This window comes from Nuphar pumila, chromosome 15 (assembly GCF_984573655.1).
Source record: "Nuphar pumila chromosome 15, dmNupPumi1.hap1.1, whole genome shotgun sequence".
Lineage (NCBI taxonomy): Eukaryota > Viridiplantae > Streptophyta > Magnoliopsida > Nymphaeales > Nymphaeaceae > Nuphar > Nuphar pumila.
Window position 1 is genome coordinate 12,378,601 of NC_143263.1, and position 22,545 is coordinate 12,401,145.

The 22,545-nt window shown below is 34.8% G+C and overlaps 1 protein-coding gene across 2 annotated transcripts; it reads right to left on the reverse strand.

Moving 5' to 3' along the window:
- Positions 1-282: 282 nt before the first annotated feature.
- On the reverse strand, positions 283-12,602 carry LOC149814522 (uncharacterized protein At1g03900-like). 2 transcript variants are annotated; one of them, XM_089989188.1, is made up of 8 exons: positions 12,316-12,602; positions 9,699-9,730; positions 5,454-5,554; positions 5,246-5,318; positions 4,618-4,649; positions 1,275-1,365; positions 978-1,089; positions 283-891 (listed from the first exon to the last, which is right to left on the reverse strand). In XM_089989188.1, the coding sequence occupies exons 1-8, from the start codon at positions 12,406-12,408 to the stop codon at positions 574-576; spliced, it is 852 nt and encodes a 283-aa protein (XP_089845314.1). In that variant the 5' UTR covers positions 12,409-12,602; the 3' UTR covers positions 283-573. The 2 variants fall into 2 exon arrangements, with proteins under 2 accessions (XP_089845314.1, XP_089845313.1); XM_089989187.1 differs by having other exon boundaries at positions 283-894.
- Positions 12,603-22,545: the final 9,943 nt, after the last annotated feature.

Below are 22,545 nucleotides of genomic sequence, written 5' to 3' on the forward strand. Positions count from 1 at the left end.
AAAAAATGAGGGACAAGGGGATTGATTAAAAAGGATCTCTTATTCTTATTATTATAAGATTATGATTTGATCTGCATATGTTTGGTAAAAAGAATAATCTTCCCCTTCATCGTAATAAAAAATGTGAAGTGTTCAATTGAAACATGAAAACGACATGTAGGCCAAATGGTTGGAATTGCCACATCTGAACAGGCTGCTTCATAGTCTCCAAAGAAATAAGAAAAGAAGGTGCATAATGCATACGGGCACAACAGGCAAAGACCTGAGGATGAGAGGACATAATTCAAAGAATCATGCAAGCTATGATATCTTCAAACACCAAGTCAATTTGATACAAGGCAACCTGACCAAGCTCAGGAAAAGTTCAATTAGTCTGAGCAGAAATGGCAATATCTGGTGAACCAGTCCAGGAAGCATAGGTCCATCCCCAAACAATAACCTAACACTCAAGACTTTTGCCCCTCCTTACCTGAGTATATGTAGTGATTAATCCAGGCAAAATCTTAGAACAAAAGCAAAGGGTATAACATATAAAAGTGTTCAACTATGGAAGTTGTGTAAGCATTGGGATCACTATGCTGTCTGAAAATCACCAAAGTCATCCTCTAAATTTTGTTGTGGGCTCTCCTTTGATGCACTAGAGAGTTCTTTGGCCTCTGATTCTTTCGTAAAATGTGGGAATGAATCATCAAGACTCCCCTGGGTCCTCAAACCAGACTGATAGATTGGTGATATTTGAACAGGATTGGAGGGGGGAATCTGCACTTTTGATGGTGGAGGTGGAGGTGGTTTAAGACCAACTCTTGGATCATTGATTTGTGGCTTGTCATCTGGTGAAAGATCACTGTGATGTTGTTCAAAGAAGGCAGATTTCACACTGTGAGCTCCTTTCTGCTGCAAGACAACTTGGTGTCAGATTCAAGAAAGTTGTAATTGTTTATTATATCTATGACCTACATGGAGGCTTGAATTCTAACATTTCTTATGTGGAGCACGAGCTTCTCGCCTTCTTTCAGACTGTAATCCACAGACGGGTTTGAAGTATAATTCTGCTCCATCTCCTCAGCAGCTTGCTTTTTGTTTAAATATCTTTCTTGTTATCAAGGGGAAACAATCACAAACAGAAGCTGTGATCTAATATTATCCTATTAATCCATGTTAAATTCAGAGACAGTTAGAAATATAAAGCTTGATCTCGCATATTTTCAGCTATCATTTGGATTAATGAACATAGCAATTCTGCATATGAAGGAAGATGAGTAATTGGAGGATACTTCATGTGGTCATGAAGTGCAGCTTGAAAATCATAAGCTTGAGGTCTTTCTCGGAAACCAATTCCAATGAATGCATGCCGTACACGACCATCTGCATGAATCAGAAATAAATAAGATACATACAAAATTGATGAAATATGATTGCAAATCTGAAGCAAAAAGGTGATGTAACTAATGGACATTTAATAATAAATGAAATTGACAGAAACCTGCAAATCAATGTAAGTATCATTACTATGGGCAACATCGATACTTACTAGTCTAAGAGAAAAAAAGACAAGAAAAGAGATGAGTGAGGCAAAGATGAGGTATGTGCAAACCTAGGAGGATGTGTATGATGAAGATGAGACATAAATGCTTCATATATGATTTTATGGTTGTATTTTATGCAATTCATCATTGTTTCAAGTGTTGTGATTTTTAAAAAAAAAAATCTATTTTTTATGATTTTTTACGATACGATACAGATCTTATTTTGGGCCCAACCGATTCGGGTAACGATACGATACTTACAACCTTGCTACAAACAGCAGGATCTCAAACTTATTTAAAACATGGGTTGCTTCAGGCTTGTGTAGCATGTAAAACTTTTGTACTAAAATTTGTAGCTCCAAACTTCAGTTCTGAGCTTATTTTAAAGACATCCAAGTTTATGGTCGTGTAGAATGAGGCCTCAACTATTGCAAACAACATTCTTGTGTCCTAGAAGCAAATCATTCGGACAAACTTGGGTGAAGCCAAATTGATAAAAAAGGAAAAAGAAAGCAAAAGAAAAGAAAAGAAAAGGAAGCAAACAAAAATAGCCCTGAAGGTTTCCTTAACTTTGACCAAGTACCTATAAGCCCAAGCCAGCTTAAAACATCATTTATGCAATCATGAGCTCAAGAATATCCAAAATCACTTGCATAAATTGATGATGAATGAGTTGATCGGTTTGTGTCAAGGAAATTGAGCTCACCATAAAACTGGAAATGGAGGGCCACATTTCCCTTCTTTTGAGCTTTATTTCATTACTACCGAAGCAAGTGTATCACATACCACTATGGAATGGTACTACTTGGTCATAGCAATTGCAAAATTTATGATTAGAGAACTAAGTTTTTAGGTTGTTTACATTTCTTATAGATAAAGTTGTTAAGATATATGTATTGTTGGGTGTGTGTATATATACCAAGGTATACTTAGGTATACTTTTTTTTTGATAGGCATACTTAGGTATACTTGGTATATCTTTTGTGCTTCCTTTTGTATATCCTGTCTTTTATTTTTTTTGTATTTCTTTTTGTATTCTAGGTATATCTTTGGTGTACCTATTGGGTGTTTAGTCATTAGCATAGATCTTTTATAGATTGAGTATACTTAATGTATACCATTAGGGGTAGAATAAGAATTTAATATGTTTATTTATTAGTCATTATTTAAGTGACTTAATTTTTTAGTTTTAGTTTTTGTATTGGTCAATTTAGGATTGACCAATCTAGCCGTTGGACTAGTCCCAATGGATAGTTGGAAGAGCTCCAACTAGCCGTTGGACCTCTTTCTCTCTTTCCCACTCTTTCTCGCCTATATATATTGGCGTGTGTGTGTATTTGGTGAGTGAGAGTGAAGGGTAGTTAGGGGTGTGTGTCATTGCAGTGAGGCTGCTTTGTAATTGTTGTGCATATTTTTTATTAATAAAATTATTTAATTTTTTACTTTTTTGGCTCTTGTTCTTTATTATGTTTGTTGGTTTTAACCAAATGCATGGTGATAATGCATTTGGATTTGTTTTCTTTTGTGTCTTGGATTCTGTGACACTTCGTGACAAAAGTAACATCATCTGCACAAAGAAAGGGATTTCTTTTTGTACATGAGTCACATAGAACTTAGAAGGTCGATTAGAGATTATATAAAAAGAAACTGGAATTCTAAAAAGAAAGCATTGAAGCATAGAGATTGAAGAGCCAGTAAAATGAAACAGAACATATGACATGCAGGTTGTCTAAAATAAGCTAGACATTATGGCTAATGAAGAAAGACTTTTAATGTTTCAATAAGACAAGCTTGGATACTTGGGCTTTATTATAAAACAAGTTACTAATTTGATCGAGACTTTACTAGCAAGGCATGGACAAAATAAAAACAAGGCAGTGGTGTGCCACATGACACACAACTATATCCCAAAATGAAGGCTTTTTTTCTTGTAAGATTATGAGAATACCTGCACTATTGGGTGGATTGTTAGGTAATAAAGCATGTTAACCAGTCACAAATAGTGTTGACAGTGTTCAACATGGTACAGATTGTCAAGCCAAATTTATAAAACATGGACACAGGTTGATAAGCCAAAATTTAGAACATAGACATGAGCATACATACATACAATATAAATAAATAAATAATATACATACATATATATATAATATATTACTTATGTATGTAGATGCATATGTACATATATGTACCTACAAGGTGACAGCAGGCTTCAAAACAGAGTTTGTCAGACATTCTAGATAGGGTCATAGGGTTCCAGTTACCCAATTCTTTTGATCCTTCACCTCCTAAACTCAAAGTTTTCAAGGGAAAAAAAAGAAAAACAAGGAAAAAAGGACTACATTTTCAAATAGTTAATTGAATATAATGCATATTTTGGTATATAATTTATGATTAAAGCATATGACAGCTGCCATACCATCTTCTAAAAAGTAACATTACTACCGTGATTCATGAATGCAATGCATTTGGAGAGAGAGAGAGAGAGAGAGAGAGAGAGAGAGAGTTCATCCATGTATCTTTATCCTAATTTTAAGGAAAAAAGGAGTTGGACCACTCTCTCTCTCTCTCTCTTATGTCTGTCACTTTATGTATTTGTTTCTTTTATGATATAGATAAAATTCTTCTTTTGAAAATCAAAGAAAAACAAAAACTTCATAGATTAGGTTTTACCAAATACACCGTCAGATAAGTGTAAGAAACCTAATTGCCTTCTTTGACTTTTATCCCTCGTCTAGGGTGGTTAAAACCTATAACAAATGTGAACTGAAGAAAGGAAGTTGCTTCTAGAGCTTGGTAATGTTGTCATTTTCTAGGCCATTGGAAAAGCACACAAGAATCAAAGAGAAAGAAGAGGATAAGACAATGCATTGCTGCCAGTAACAGATGCATAATAAAAGGACAAATTACAGAATAACAACATGATACTATAGATGTCCAAAAACTTTCGGAGATATAGAATATCATCTCTACTGAAGGATAAGGCTTTGTCAAACCCAAACTCTAAAATGTAAGAAAGCATAGCAAAGCAAGCACATGCAGAACTCAAGACATTTTTGGAATAAATTTTAAATAAGGATCGAGATGCTACCAAAGTTCTCTTCAACCCGTAAAACAAAGTATCTGCAGAAGAAATAAAAAGATCAGATGAAGATGATTACATGAAATAATATAAGAATCAGCGTTAGTTTACTATAAAAGGGATATGCATCAAATTTGGCAAAAGATGGATAATTAAGATACAAACTTATCCCTCTCTGATCAAAGAATGATGCTGTAATAAGTCACTTTTCTCATTATTTTAGAAATTGGAAGTTGATATCATTGTCTCCAGAGATTTATAGTCTTTTGGTAATGGTTAGAGTTGTACTCAAGTTTGAGTCCAGTCCACATCTATTTTGTCATTAAAAAGGAAAAGAACAAAAAACAAAAGAAAGGGGAATAAGTAATTGCTAAACTACCTTAAAGTTAAGACCATCCTTTGAGTTTTGACAATAACTCTCAAAATACTAGGCTGTAAAGATGATAGGAACAAAGCCATAAATAGTATAAGAACATAAATATAGGCTTTCAACTTTCCAATAAAATAGGTATGCAATCAAATACAGTTTAATAGGGACATCTAATAAGGAGAATTTCTAGTGTCAAATGAAGATCTCATTGGTGTTACAATTGAAGAAAACATATAAAATAAACTAGGACAATTATGAGAACTTAACCTGCTGCTATCTATTACAGGCTCCACTGGATGTGGCTCCCCCTTTCTTAAAAAAGCCTGAGCATAGAGCTCCCCTGCATCAGAGTACTGTAAATCTTAATAGAAATAATCAATCATGACACAGAAAAAAAGGAAAAAAAGACTAGGAAGAATGAAACACTTATTTTCTTAAATTCTTTATTCAACAAAGCATGACTACATCACTACACCTGTCGATTTATCTTCAAGTCTTATTATGCATTCCTCTCCTTTGCTGATAACTTTCAATACTCCCTCCCACGTCCATTTGTTCACATTCCATTCATCAGCCCTAAAACAATTAAAATCTTCCATCCAATAAGCACCACGGTAAAAATTATAATCTCATGTCAAAAAAATTTGAACTTAGATCTGCACTCATGTAATTTGAACAGCAAAGTTAGTTTTAAATTTAGATGCCATACATGATGTTATCTCAGTGTTCTCAAGTTGCAAAGCAGATAGCTGAAAATAAACTCCAACCACATTTATAGATTGCAATAGAATTAATGAAAGACTCTTTTTCGTCACTGTGGACACCCCAAATTTGTCTAATCATATCTTAAGGATTTTTGTCCAAGTGTGTTTTCTCAAAACACTGATGTCTTTTGTCCAAAACTACTAGATCTACTTCAAATGAATTTTTGGCATGGAAATTATGTTTTCAAGCTTTTTATCCAAAAGAAGAATTGAAGAGGCATCATAAGCTTTCCAACACACCAAAAATCACCTTAAACGGACATCAGGATCAAAAGTTATGGCCAAAACAAGGTATTTGCCCTGTTTAGATATGGATTTGGACCCGGATCCAATCTACATTGTTGTTCAGACCTCATTTGTCACTTTTAGACTTGGATATGAACCTTACTTGTCACTCTTAACTTGGATCTAGACCCAAGTTGTCGCTCGAGATGATTGGATCTGGATCAGATCCAACTCATTTGTTGCTCTTATTGTTTCGATCTGGATCAGAACAAAACCCAATTGTCACTCTTGATATTTGGGTCCAGATCTGATCCAGTCCAAGTTGTCACTCTTATGTTTGGATCTGGATCAGATCTAGCTCAAGTTGTCACTCCCACAGTTTGAGTTGCCATCCCAAGGTATGGATCCAGACCGGAACAAGACCCATTTCATTCGGACGACAACCTAGGTTGGTGCCCTCACTGGAGCAACAACTTAGACCACCAATGTGGCACCCATGCTAGAAATTGTCATTTTGGGCCAGGCTTGCACTTGGAAGGTGTTTTGGAGCTTGGAACTTGCCAAAAACTCAAAAACTCACCCCTTAAGCCTTCTAAAAACCCCAACTTAGATCCCTCAGCCTGCCAAATCCGAAAACCTTGGCCCTTAAGCTAAAACCTTGGCCAATAGGATTGTGCTACCTCAAATCTCTGGCCAATCAGATTCAGGCACCTGCATGGCATCTAGATCTAGTTCCTTTGGCCCAAAAATCCACTAGATCTAAGTTAAGCATCCGGCTCTACATTTATAAATAGAGGTCTTGTCTCCCATTTTTAGGCTATCTAGTATCTATGATTTATGTTCAACCTCCCTCCATCTATGATCTTTAGGCCTTCAACACCTACAATTTGTCAGACCCCTAGCCTAGCACACCTACCCATACCCTGTTGGAGCCTAGACCCAAAACCTAGATCTAAAGCCTTGTCTCACCAGTCTCAGAGCCTTTGCCTAGCCGAAGCATTGTCCGTCTGTCGTCATGCTTGTCGTTGTTGTCATAAAAAGAGCTACCTAAACCTGAGGTGAGACTCGTATTCATTGATTTTCTCATTTTATTCGCTTATTTTGCTTGATTAAGTGTGGATTTGACTAACAATTTGTATATTGTTCATGTTTGATCTTTTTCGAGCCTTAATGGTGTCACTACACCATCAAGCTCATTTTTTTAGGTTTCTCGTACCAGGTACATGGTGTTGCATGCTAAAGTTCGAATCAAAGGGGAGCTGAAGTTCTTGGCGAGGTTGATCCCTTTTTAGCGGAGAAGGAAAGATGCTCGACTTGTAGGCAAGGATCCCACATCTCCTTCAACCAAAACCCAGATCCATTTCAAAACCTTGTCAAAACCCCATCAGATCCACTGTTCACAATCACATTAGGCTCTGACTGGAAGAATCTCTTATCATGACAGACGTCAACCAAGGAATCTGTGTGTCAAGAGTTTGTCTATCTTAGCAATAACAATTTAGCTTTCTCAAAACAAAAGTGCTTTCTTCATAAGGAAGCACTGCCATTAGATGGAGAGCAATCCTGCCTTCTCAAATAGATAACTAGGCTTCTGAAATGAAGAGATAAAAAAAATAGACCTATATATATAATCTAAGGATTCTAAAGCAGTTATCCAAAATATGAAAAATGCTAAATAACACTAAAATTGAAAAGAAACTGGATTAATGGCATCAAAGAATTGCCACAAACTTGAAACATTTTCACTGTTTATCTGGTTGATAATTCGGAATGTCCTGTAGCATTCTAGAAATGAATATACTTTGAAATAAAATTTCAAAGGATACTGCTTGGGAAAGTAACCATTTGTACAACTAATTGGGATATAGACCTGCCCAACTTAAAATTAGATCAAGTTAACAAATATATTGAAATGTTTTAAGTAGCCTTATTAAAAAAAGGTACATGTTAATTAGATATTTTCACATAAATTTCAAATTAAAAACAGCTAATTATGCTAATACAATCTCAATAGCCAGAAACACAACTTCATCAAATATTCAACAATATCAGTTAGACAATCAACATATCTAAAACTACAACATGAACAGGCAATAAACAAAAAGTAACCTCTAATTTCTCCTAATTTTCTTTATGCTTTCTCTAATTCATTGAATGTTCCTTTATATTTCTCATTTGTGTCTCTGATTATCTTCCATACTCGAGTTTCCTAAATGACACCATCACCATTTACACAATTTACTGGTTGTGATCCCTATAAGAAGAGAACCATAGTTGACCTATCCTAATTAGATTGAGGAATAAACCATCATTTTCTATAATTCCTTAGAACACAAGAATTACCTTAATTTTTGTTAAACACAAGGACGTTTTAGGTTATTCAGTGAAAAAATAAGTCAAGAAAAAATTGTTTAAAACTTTTTTGTCATAGAAGAACATCTAGACTATTGTGTTCTCTTTAATTGTATGCAATTAATAAGTGTGTGATGCTAATGCTCATCTACTATTTGTTGCTTACTAGTTATTATAGTACTATTAACAAATAATCTTTGCATGGACTTAAGATGTTCATAACAGATTTTGTCTTTATATTTTACACATAAAATAGACTAATTATGATCATATAATAAAAAAATAAGGAAATGATTTTAGATACCATAAGTATCAGAATAACATAACTTTTATGTTTTTGAAAACCCAACAGAAATAAAGTTAACACCTCTTATATGCATTAAAAGTGTCATAGAATACAACTTTGACTCTTATGAATTTGCAAAACTTCTTAATTCACCTCCTAGTTGCTTTCTTCACATGGACCCAAAGAAATCTCTGTTTCTCAGTTCTGCATCGCACATTGCTCATCATTATACTTCCCTCTTCGGCAACCTTTGTTAGAAGTTGGATAACAAGATAACTCCACTTATCAAGGTAATTCTCTAACCTAGTGGTATTTCTTGTTTCAAGCCAGGTTTCTAAACACCACAACATACGGATACAGGGGATTGATAACCTTATTGGCTCAATACGAGTTTATGGTGGTTATGCCCTCATTATTTTTAGCCATGGGTGACAATTACTAAAAACAACTCGACCATATTATAAGCCGTCTATGACTTGTGCTTCATAAGTTATCCTATATGATTGGAACTTACATCAACTATGCCAAAAGCATACTTGATTGTCCATATACACAGGCAGATCCATGCAAAAAACATGTCAAATAACAAAAAATCATTAACATAGCAGAAAAATAGTAGCTCTAAACAGTTTTACGTCCTAAACATCCTAAACACTTCTTAGAAACATAGCCACAGGTTTTTTTGCTTAATCCAAACCCGTAGACACATTTAGCATTGCTTGTTTACTAAAAATTGGTTATGATAGAATCAATTTAATGAGCAAATTTGATTTTTATTTTATCAAGTTCTAGTGCAATATGATCTGTTGACCTTTTATCGCAGTAAAAACATATCTAAGTAAGAAACATTGCTTAATCTAGTACGAGTTTACTGCTAAATAAGCTATAAAGAATTTATTTGTAAGATTAAGCAAACACAAAGTTTGCCCTTTGAAGTCGTTTAGAATGGCTTAGGAGATAAAATTGTTCAGGACCTACTTATTGCTCTTAAAATAGCAACAAAACATCTCAATCTAACCAAATAAACGGTTTTCAGCAATTTCTTGAACAAGTAACACAAAACTGCTTATAAAAGACATGCATGTAATATTACCTGTAAGAAGCTGCACTTTTCCTTGGAGGTATCTATCAAACACATGAAAGAAATAAATTCAGCAGGATATTTTCAGTTAACATGAACCATGAGAATAAGATCTAGAAAAAAACTCTCATGCTAAAAGAAAGAAGCACATAAGTATTTAAATATTATTAGCTGGAGTTTCAAGTAGATAATGTTGTAATGGAACCCATGCAGCAAGAATCAAGTAAAGATAACATACTAAAGAAAAGCATATAAGTGTTTAATACAATTAACTAAACTTTAGATAGTTTTTGTTTTTGCAATGGAACCCATGCAGGCTGATGCAACCAAAGCTTAGCAACCAAGTTATCATGAAAACCAACAGAAACCGAATCAAGCAAACAAATAAAACAGTGAAAATGTCTAAATCCTGATGCAGATAACCAGAAAAAAGAATCATAGTACCTCATAGCAATAGTAAAAGCAGGAGGAATAATGGTGATATATGCTACCTACACACTGACACAAGCGCTAATATTGCACAAGCAAGGATTAAAAAAACACATACAGGAGATATATACATAGAAAAGGCTCATGCATGTTCAACCTGTGAACCGTAGAAAGAGAGATTTTAGGATGCATATTATTTAAAAAAACAAAAACCTGTGTATAAGAGAAATTTAAAATGTTAAGGACATCGTCTTATCTGAAATCGTGCATAACTCCTCACAACAAACTAAATCAAACCCATCCCCCCTTCTGCTCTTTCTTAGAATAATTTTATTAATGTGACTCCTAAAAACCCCATAAAACCCCCAAAAGTGCAAATGATCAAAATCTTTGATCCCCTATCCCATCCTCCCATTCCCCATCCATTCTATAAGCCTGACAAATTTAGAGATAGCAAGCGAATTCTCGTATCAAAACAAGAAGCCATCATTTTTTACCAACATAAAAATAAAATTCCTTCATCTTAATTGAACTTTGGTTTCTGTCATCAATAAGCATGATATATATGAGCCACATCTTCAATTCTTATTTCCAAATATCACACAAAATCCCAATCAATAAGTGACATTTCCCATTTGCTTTTGATTTAGTTAATTCAGTTATGATACTTTAAACATTGAGATCTTTTATGGTTTTAGATAGATTCTTTCAAAAAGATTGATCTCCTGAAAGATTTCGGACACATCATCTTAAAAATATCTACACAATACATAAGTCAAAGGCTTGACTTTATGAAGTGACTACTTCCCATCTTACATAATGAGGGGTGATTCCAAGTTTATGCTTTTTGAAGCACCATTTCATCCCATTATTCCTTCATAAAGAGTCTTGGAGTTGCAATTATTAATTCTTTATTGTGCTTTCACATTCTTCTTGATTTCCACTGCATCTCTTTAAGATCTGTCACCTAAATTATATGAGACAAAATAAAACCACCATATGCTAAGCGATAATGTGCATATTTGTGGCCCAAAAAAACATGATTTAGATGAGCATAACTGTAAATTATACAAACAGGCAGTCCACGCATGGACACAGTGTAGGAACCAGTATCTGTACATTAAATATTCAAAATTCCTTTCTCTTTTTCAAGTATGTAACTGTTTTATCCTTAAGTTTGTTCATAGGCCCTTAATCACGTTAACAACAACCATAACCCACATCAAACAAAGGAAAGAATGGGCCTTTAGTGAATCTGCTTGAAGCCAAGTAAGATAAAGTTTTTTAATTGATGAATGATGTTGGATAACCATTATCCAGTGAGGCAAAATCTCCATCACCACTGTTGAAGCCAGTAAATCAAGGATCCATAGACAAGGCAAATTGTAAGCTGCAGTTGTCTTGGCTCCAGAACAAGTGTTTCATGGTGAAGGCGATATATGATGAACATTGAAAACATAACATAAAAGCAAAACCTCAACCAGTAATGTGCACTGGCGACTACAATGAGAGCCACTGCGTGTAAATGACTGCTAGATTCACTTAAGGGATCTACACTCTACCCACTCATCAAGAAGGGTCAAATAAGTTGAGATATTGCATTGAGCTGCAGTGAAGCAAATCACATCCTGGTTTATCCGACTTTCCTGGATACGATGTTGCACCAAACACCCTCTTTAAGTCCATGAACTACAAAACCAACCAGTCAAGCTTATTCACAGGACACCAAGCCCACCAGCACCAGCTTATAATCCATCCATAAGACAAATAGGCATGCAGTGTTCATGGCTACATAAATACTCACAATGAAGCTAGTTTTCTATCACAAATTCACATAGAACACACGGCTTGATGGATGATGCTTAAATTTTCGTTGTTCCCTTGATTTTTCTTTCAAAAGATCAAGCCAAAACAGACCAACAACTTCAATTAATCAGTGTCTCATGCTTTAGCAAACATTTCCACCTTCACGTTGAGACGCATTCAATAAGATTACAAGACCTCAGAAACCGATCCTTCAAAACTCGGACACACAAACACTTGCATCATAACATGATAACAAAATCATGAGTACCAAAATTCCAAAATCGAGGAGAATCTCAAGAAGAAAAGATACCCATCACTCCAAAACCGCATTAATGAAACCAAACTCAACAAAAAAGAACAAATTTTCAGATGAGGTCACATTTTTACAGCGTACCAGATATACGTAGCATTCATTGACAACAAAGAGCACCAACTCCACCGACTCCGTTTCTTCGTCATCGTTGCGGGGATCGAATTCCTCCTCCATAAACTCGGCAGCGAGAGGCAAGATTTGGGTAATTTCTCGGTACCCTTTTGTTCCAAGTAGGGAAAGAGATAGGGAGAAGACAAGACCACCCAAAGATCGAACTCCCAAACACAGAATTGGGAAGGAAAACGGAGAAATTGGAGATGGGTAGTAGAGAAAAAGGTGTAAAGATGGAGAAGGAGATCCGGGGGATAGATTGCAGGTGACAATGGAATCAGGATGGGAATTATGCTCCCGTCCGCTCAACCGCCGCAGTTTAGACAGTGACAGGTGAACTAGTTCCGGCTCAATTAATTTGTTTGAACATGTGTTTGGATTCACAGAGTTGGATGGAGTTGGAATCCAATTCCATCAAATTTCTTCCTTGGAATTGGGTCCTAAATCCAAGCCTGAATCCAGTCAACAAGTCAGTAGGTTGAAAAGTAGGGACCTGCGGGAACAACTTGGGGGCGTACCAATTAGATCGATAATATGGAATATGAGATAGAAATTTAGAGGGAGTATAAAATGTGACCAAAAGAATTGGTTGATGAATTCGAGAGAAACCCACAAAGAAAGGAGTGAAAACAGTTTGAACATAGGCATTTGAGTCAGTTGGTTCATAGGGAAGAAGAGTCAGATCTTCCTAAGCCAGCTATAGGTCACGTCTTCATCGCCTATGCACCAAAAGAAACCCTTGAAAAGTATGAAAAAAAGAGTGACTGGATAAGCCAAGAAAATCAAGGAGTCGATAAGTCATAAGAACCCATCCCAACCATAGTCTTCTGCACCCATCTTCTGCATGAAGTCTTCACGTACGTAAATAATGCTGGATATGAGAATTGTATTGGAGATTTGAAATTAGAAATTGAAGTTGAAGCAAATATGATACGTGGGAAAAGGAACTCTGGGCAGAATGAGAGAAATCCTACTACTAAAGAACGGTTATAGTTTCGTCAAAGGCATTTGGACCAAGTAATCCCAACAAATTTCAAAGATACAAACATAGATTGGGAGAATTATCCAACCAACTTTGATTAAATAGATCATTCTCAAGAAATGGATCCTGTCCTCGTGGTAGTCCAACAATCTAGTGAGTTTGATGTCTTGGTTGCAAGGCATTCAGAACGGCTTTAAGATGCAAAATGATCAAAGGAGAGCAGCTGAGTAAATCGCTAAAGACAACCATCACCAGAGAGAGTAGAAGAAGGCAGTTGACAGTATTTACGCAGCTTCTGGGAGTGCCCAACCGGACAATGACTTAATCTAAGGTAGTATTATGGTTGCGGGTCGAGCCGCACTGATATTGTTTGTTAGTGAAGCTATGCATTCTTTTATTTTTGCTAGTTTTGCTAGTCAGTTACAGTTGCCTGTAGAATCTCTAAAGCATGTGCTAGATATTAGCAATCTCGTAGATGATAACTATATATGTGCTTATTATCTGCCAAATTTGTTTGTTGAGTTAGTTGGGCAAAATTTACCTGTCAATCTTGTTGTGCTTAAGATGACTAAGTCTGTGACTCCGCAAGGGGCAATTCAATAATCTGAAGAGAAGTCTACCTTGAGCTATAAACAAGGATTCACCCTAACTTTTTGTAGAAGTATGAAAACTACCCACCTAGAATTCATATGTGGTAGATCTTGTCTCGTATCTTCGATGGCTAAGGACATTGAGTCATTACCACTCGAAGGACATATTAACAACAATATTCATCAGAGTTTGTATCTTCTATCCACTCCAAGGTAGACCTAGATCTGAATGAAAAACCAAGAGTTTTTCTTTCTTAGTAAATATTTTATTAATGTGTCTACTTTTGATGAGCATTTCAGGACTCTGATGACCTGCATACCCCAATTGGCTAACCAATATTTTATGACATAGTTATATGTTCCCTCCTATTCAGTGAAAGCTCTGTATATACAAGCATGTGCCTGTAAAGACAGATGTCACTTTAGATATGTGTGTATGAATTATCTTATTTTTTAAGTGTTGCTCTGGCACTCTTGGCCTTTCTGAGCACTTTGTCAATCTAAGTAGATCTATACGAGTCTCTGCCTGTGAAGGTGTATGTCACTTTAGATGTGTGTGATTATCTGATTTTTTAGGATTTAAATCTTGAAACCATAGGATTGGAAATGTTTCTGTCTAGTCTGGCTCTGTCTCTTGATACAAGAAATTCCACCATAGAATATTTGTCAATGACATAGGCAAATCATGGACCCTCGGAAGGATGAGCAGCTAGGTTCTCATGCCAGAACCCCAAGTAACATGGTTTGACCTGGATCATGTACATTATTATTCAAAAAACCACAAAAAGTTAGAAAAATAAAATTTTCCAAAAATATTTTGCCACTTTTTGTCAATGTCTCTTATTTTTATAAAAAAGCTAAAAAAATAAAAAGTCACAAAAGTAAAAAATAGAAAATCCAAAATAAAAAAATAGAATTTTTGAAAATCCAAAAAAAATCTCAAAATTAAAAAAAAAAAAATTTTTGCTAAAAAGTTATTGTCACTTAAATAAATTTTGTTTACATTTAAGAGAAGTCCACGTGTACTTTATGACACTTTTTGCATCTTTAATAGTAATCAACTTTTTCATTGTTGTGAAGGAGAAGCTTAAAGGTAGAGTCCCTTATCAGAAGGAAATATAAAATTAATAAGCTTAAAGTGGAATAGAATGATAATTTTTTTGTAAAAACTTTAAAATAGAAATGGATGAATCATACAGGGGCATGTCTAGTTTCATATTATATGGTTTAAGACTATGATAGTCCATTTGGAAGAAAAACTCTTCAAGATTAAGAATGACAAGATTGCCTTCTACTTTGACTTTGCTTTTCATCCCCTCCTTTGATTGGTTATATAGATTTATCCATCTTATGCATTGATACCTTTTGTTTTTAAGTCTTGTTTTCAACATTCATGAAAACGACTAAGTTTGCCATCTCATTGTACAAAATGAGACCTATACATTCAATTAGTCTTATCCTAGGGCATATTTCTTTTTAGAGAGGAGCATTAAGAAAGAAATTCTCACAAAGAAATGATGAGAAAATGCAAAAAAAAGAAATGAGAGAATGAGGTCATGCCATCCCCTATGCCTGGTGTTTCTTCGTTATGATTTCAGTAGCAGTGACGAAAAAAAGAAGAAAAAAGAGCATCAATACAACAAACAAAAAGGAGAAAATAACATCACTGAAAAAAAGAAAAGAAAAAGAAGAAGTGTGAAAGCTCTTTAAGTTTCAATGCTTCCTCTACAATTGAAGACTCAAGCAAGAGATGCGTAGGATCCCTTACCCCGTTGCTTTACCTTTGAGCCTTACACTCAAGAATGCCATATCTACTTTTATTGTTATCCATTTAAGCCTCATGATACATAGAATTTGAAAAAAAAGAATTCATTACCGCCTCGTCCATTGCATCCCTTATCATTACCATTTCATTCATTCCTGTCATCATTACCATGCTATTCCTTTTGTTTCTAAGTATAATAATCTATGTCCTACTGTTTCTTCAAAGTCTTTAAAAAATGATTGGCCACTTGAAAATATTCAACAAAGAAAAGATTGATGTAAGCTTTAGAGTGAGGAGGTTAAAATGCATCATAATAAAAATTCTTAGGCTTTATGCACTTGGATCCCTCATTTTCAGAACTACATGTCCAAGGAGTCTTGCTTATATGTAAGTTGTCAGAGTCTCAATCTTTGTGAGATATGATTTAGAAGTTGTTGAAGCATCAACTAGTACATGTGCTTTTATGACTAGTTGCTTTAAAATTTGAGGGACAAACAAGAGGTTTATTAGTAAAGAAGAATGAGCTTTCTTATTTTATGATGACTTTAATTAGGGGTAAAAACTGGAAAGTAAAGTTGGATTAACCTTAACAAAGAATTGATCTACTGCTAAATAATGCAAAATGCACACTCTCATTTGGCACTCACTCTTCTTATATCTGCAACATTTTTTAAGGTAAGCATTCACTCAAGTGATGAGAATTTTCACTCATTTCTTTTTTTTAAAAAAAAAAATTGTTTAAAACATCATTTTTAGTTTGAGGTTATCATTCATATTATTTTTTTATATTAAATTTCATCATACCATTATGTTATGTGTCCTGACCATTTATGAGTGTTGTCTCTGTCTTGTCATTTGATTAACATGAAAGTCTCTGTCATTGGATCTTGATTATCTTGTCAATAACATTCACATGCATTCAATCACTTAGGTTGTCTCTCTCAACCTCACTGTGGTCTGCAAGTTGATCTTGTAGCAAGATTTATTTTAACAGACTTTTTTGTAATCCTTGATGATTTAATCCAAAATTTGGTTTTTGCAATGTGTGGGCCCATGGTATAGCTTTTGAAAGAAGTATCATTTTGAGACTTACATGTTTCATCTTTAGATTGATGGTTGGTTGTCGGCAAGACCCTCCACCTTGGATGACTAATCATTAAGCCAGGGAGTGAGGAACATTTGATAATGCATTTTGTCAATAGTCATTTTTTTGCTAAAGATGTCACAATTAAGTGTCATTTGTAATGTTTTTAAAAAAAAAAAGAACTTTCATGAGTCAGAAAGTTTATCTTAAGAACTTTCTTTGTGATCACCTTGACCAAATAAAAAGAAAGGTCAAACCAAAAACATCTCATCATGCATCAGCATGTCATGTCATATGCATTTTTCTGCATGTTACTAATAAATTTTTTTGTAGATGATATACTTTTTAAGAACCCAACTGTTCTATTAGAAAGAACTACCCAGTCCTAACTTAGGATCATATTGTTAAATAGATGAATATTAGGTTCATAGGTTGTCTCATAGACTAATAGAGTAGTCTGAGTCTCAAAGATGATTGCAGTCAAACCAAAACACACTTTTCAAGCAAACAAATGTCTTCCTTGTATAGAAAACATTTTATGTTCTTCCAAAATGATTTGATCAAAAGAGTCAATTGTCTTTCTGAATAACATTTTCCGCTCATAGTGTCTTTTTCATAAAAAAATCATTGTCTTTTAAAATGTCATGTGTGATCCTATGCCTAAAAGATGTTGATTGTCTTGTTTAATCCAACCTCGTTCGGCAAGACCTCTAGACATTAAGCATAAAGTCTAGGAGACCCACGTGTAAAGCCACACATACACCTTGAGGTACATAGCATACTCCAATGTCTATTTATTAAAATGTCTTTAAAAAAAATCATGATTGTCAACCTTTTTCAAAACTATCTTTTGTCTTTCAAAATCGGTGTGTCTACTTTATTGTCGACCGAGCTTTCCTCGTTTGACAGCAATAAAGGGACATCTATAGACACCCCAATTTTGACCAAACATTATGTATACACCCAATTTTTTATGATGCCTAAGTGCTAATAATTTAAAAAGTGTTGTTTCATGTTATCTGGTGAAAGTCTCACAATCCTAGGTCATTTTGCATAGCCTAGCTTAGAAAAACCCTGAAAGATATGCATAAACCATAAAATTTTAGGAAAATCCCTCAACGATGTCCAAACCACTCAAATTTCCTAATTTTCTCCATTTTCTTTATAGACGACAAAAACTTTTTGTCATCTAATCACTGAAGAACAAAAGTTTTTGCCAACCTCATTTAGTCTTGCCCCCTTTTGGTCTAGACGGTACATTTTTTTGCCATCTGATCACTGAACGACAAAAGTTTTTTTTGTCCCCTTTTAGTCTTGCCCCCTTTTGGTCTGGACAATAAAAGTTTTTGCCATCCCCATTTTGGTCTTACCCTCTTTTGGTCCAAACGAAAAAAGTTTTCACCATCCCACTTTGATCTTGCCCCTTTTTGGCCCAGACAAAAAAAGTTTTTGTCATCTACTATAGGATGACAAAAACTTTTTTTCTCTACTAATCTGAATGTAGGAATAAGCCTTATGCCTTATCCCTATATCGCCTTATCCCTATCTCTTATCCTAACACCCACACATATTTTGGGCACGGATTCTTCCTTAGAACGTCTTTAGGAGATCTATCAATTGTCTACATTCAAAGAACATCCATCTTAGGGATAAATCTCACCCCATATTCATTGAACCTCACAAGTTTCTGGTTTCTTGTCTCCTAAGTTGGGTGGTACAGGCCAATAGGAATTAGTCGTGTCATCCTCATTTAAATAGGGGATGCCATGCAGTTCATCCAACCAATCAAGATCTACAACAACTATATTTGGATGCTTAGGACCAAGATCCATGACCCAAAACTCATAACCCATTCCTAAAACCTATAAATAGGAGATTCCCCTTAGAACCTAACTCATCTAAGAGATTCATACCTAAGTACTAACCTTAGAGAGAAGAAATTCCTTAACCCCTTCCTAACTCTGTCATTCTCTCTCAATGATCCTAAACCCCTATGAGAAGGTGTTGCCAGATTCATTCCTCACACTATCATATCTATGTGGAGGTCTTGTCTGATGGTGGGGAAGCATTTCTTATATTACCATACACGCACCAAGAGGGGGTTTTGCCAGATAAAGCCTCAATTTGGAGTTTGAAAGACTAATTAGACCCTAAGTTTAAAAAGGGTAATATTTAAATCCATTAGGTTATTCTTGCTTTAATTTTATTTTATATCAATTCGCCATTATTGATGGGATACGTACTTATACACTCTCTTAATCTGAACTACATGTCATACCCTTTTGTTGGGAGTTTGGACTCTAGATCCGGATTTTACTAATATTGAATTTTGAGTTACGAAGGTTGAACCTGCCTCTACTTCACCTTCTCGTGGAGAAGGATGATCGAGGCTTGAAATGTGCATCCCACATCTTTTAAATTCACTTGATAAATGAATTTTGTGAAATCAAGGTGAGTGCACTTCATTTGTCACAAAACTTTTATTAACACATTATTTTAAAGATTTTGTCTAAATGTTTGTTTTCTCAAAACACACACTAATGTCTCTTGTCTAAAACTACTAGATCCACTTCAAATACATTTTTTACCTATAAATGATGATTTCAAGCATGTATTCAAAAGAGAAATTGAAGAAGACATCATAAGATTTCCAACACACTCAAATTAACCTCAAACAAACATTGGGATCAAAATTTATGTCCAAAACAAGGTTTTCAACATGTTTGAATATAGTTATGGATTCAAATTTATTTCAAGTTGTCACCCAAGCTCAATTGTCATCTGTATACTATCGTCCAAACCCAATTGTCTCCCAAACTATTTGGATTTGGTTCCTACTTTTTGTTCCTAGTATGTATTTGGACCCAAATTTTCATTTGAACTAATTCAATCTAGGTTAGATCCAGATCAGTTTGTACACCTAGATTAAATCCAAGCTCAATTGTCATCCAAGCTAAGTTGTCATTCTTACTGTTTGGATCTAGATCAAATTCAGTCTAAGTTGGTGCATGTGCAGTCTGAGTTATTGCCCAAGGTGTGGATCTAGATCAAATCCAAATATGTTTTTTTTAAACAACAACCTAACTCAAACGATAACCTAGCTCAAACAACAACCTAGGTTGTCGCCTAGACCCAAAACATGTCATTTTGTGCCTAGCTCATATTTGAAAGGTATTTTGGATATGAAAACTTGTCAAAACCTAAAAATTATTCCAAAAACTTTCCTAAATCCCAAAACTTTGCCTCTAAGACTTACCAAATCTGGTTTTTTGGCCCCTAAGCTTGATCAACAACCAATAAGAGCTCACTGCATCATTCTTCTGGCCAATCAGATTTATGCTTCTGCATGACACCTGGAGCTATATCTTTTGGCTCAAAATGTCTCAAACCAAGATCTAGGATCTAGTCCTACACCTCAACGTCCCTGGGCACATTGGGATGCTAGTGGGCACATGCAGCTCATTGCGGGTTGCCATTTGTGGCCTTAATGGGTGCATGTCAACCATTTAGCTTTTATGGACCCTTGCAAAATGATCCTATAGACTGTTCTACTGGGGTCTATATAAACCCCAACTGCCTCATGTCTATCCATCAGTGAGCATAGTCCTTCTCCACTCTCTCTTCTTCATGCTCTCTTTTTGTCAAATTTTTGTAAAGCTATTCAAGGTAGTTGTGTCATGGTGGCCAGTTTACTCAGTGCTAGGAGTGACTAGTATTGCACATGAGGTGCAAGCTTAGTTGTATCCAAGAAGCGAGGTTGTGTTCGACCCTACTACACTCTGGTTCAATCCTGGTGGGGCAACCATCGCTTTTAAGAAATCGTTATTATTGCATTCTTCCAAGCTTCGGTCCCACTGATTACTGTATTGAAGTTCCAACAATTTAAAAGCGACATTCTAGCTTTAAAAGCGACATTCTAGCTCCATGACATCAATGGTGAAGGTAAAAAACTAGGCGATTCCTAAGCTCTACCAGTTCGATAAGACCAATTTCAAGTGATGGCAAAATAAAGTGATGATCTTTTAAAAATGGCCAAGGTGGTGTACGTGTTGACTAAACCCTGTCCTCCATAATGATATGAATAAACTATGGTTGAAAACATGAGGCGCCACAAGTGGAAGGAAGATGATCTGCCAAGGGCACATTTTGAATGTCATGTCTGACCCCTTGTTTGATCTTTACTCAGAAGTGAACTCTATTCAAAAGCTCTAGGAAGCTCTTTAGAATAAATACAACATAGAGAACGCAAGTAATCATAAATTTCTTATTAGCAAATATATGTATTTCAAGTTTTTTTATGACAAACCACTTCTACCTCAAGTTAATGAAATGCAATTGTTGGCTCACCAACTTAAGATAGAAAGCATGAACCTTGATGAGCCCTTTCAAGTGGTCGTGATAATTGAAAAATCACTCAATTCATAAAAAGACCACCATAATATGTTAAAACATAAGAAATAGGATTTCACCTTAAAGCAATTTGTTTCTCATCTTTGAATTAAAGAAGATGCTCATCATAAAGATAAGAAAGAGAAAGTTAAAGAAGTTGGCTCCAAAGTGAATATGATGGGTCGTAAGCCAAGGTTTAAGCCTGGTTTGAAGTTTAAACATAAGAAACCCAAATATTTTAAGAAATCCAAATGTGAGACTATTTCATGCTATGTGTGTGACAAAACGAGATAGTATGTGAGAGAGTGTCATCACTGCAAAAGACAAGGCACCAAGGCAGAAGCTCTCAAAGAGAACCTAGTGGTTGTAGTAAGCTTGATTTTTATGATTCAAATGGACAAAAGTTGGTATGCGGATTCAGGGTCTACAATTCACACTTATAATGACCAAAGTATGTTTAAAACATATAGTGTCATGGAGGAAAAGAGATTGTGGAACTCCAATTCACATTTAAAAAATATCTTACCCTCACAAATGTGTATCGTATACTCACTGTAACTAAGAACCTTGTATCAACCTTTCTACTGACCACACATGGTTTTAAACTTATGTTTGAATCCAACAATTTAATATTATCAAAGAACCATGTGATTATTGGTAAAGGTATTATGTTCAAACTGAATGTGAATAATAAGATTGCTTATGTTTCTACTTACTTGCTTGACTCTCTTAAAGTACGTCATGCTAGACTTTGTCATGTATATTTTGGTTATATTAAGAAAATGGGTAAGTTATGCTTAATCCTTATATACAAGCATGCATATTATAATAAATGTTATATGTGCAAAGATGAGTCCTTTGAAAATTTTAAGATTTTTAAGGTTGAAGTTGAAAATTTTCACAACTGCAAAATTGTTTCAATTAAGTTAGATAGAGGTGGAGAATACTTGCCTTATTATTTTATCAATTTTTGTGAAGAACATGCAATACATATACAAAATGTTTCACCTTACACTCTCAAGCATAACGGTATTGCAAAACATAAAAATAAAACTTTAATTGATATGGTAAATGCTATGCTTATTAGTTGTGGTGTTGATTTTAATTTATGAGGAAAAACTTTACTTATTGCATGTTATATTTTAAATTGTGTACCTTGCTCAAAATTGAATATTACTTCTTATGAATTATGAAAAAAATAGAAAATAAAATTTAAGTTATCTTAAAGTTTGGGCATGTATTGCTTATGTTAGATAATCGAATGAACCTAAAAAAACTAAATTAGGACCTAAAACTAGCACAAGTGTTTTATTGGCTATTCTCAAAACAACAAAGCATATGAATTTAGAAACTAAAGTAATTTGCAAATCTGTACAAGCTGAATTTAGAG

What these genes read in the sequence shown, in the direction of transcription:
- LOC149814522 (XM_089989187.1), bottom strand. Translation starts at nt 12,408, where the DNA reads ATGGAGGAGGAATTCGATCCCCGCAACGATGACGAAGAAACGGAGTCG. An exon ending in ACTTGAAGATAAATCGACAG is followed by an intron (nt 5,319 to 5,453) that starts GTGTAGTGATGT and finishes ACTCTGATGCAG; the next exon opens with GGGAGCTCTATGCTCAGGCT. An exon ending in ACGGGTTGAAGAGAACTTTG is followed by an intron (nt 1,366 to 4,617) that starts GTAGCATCTCGA and finishes TGATTCATGCAG; the next exon opens with ATGGTCGTGTACGGCATGCA.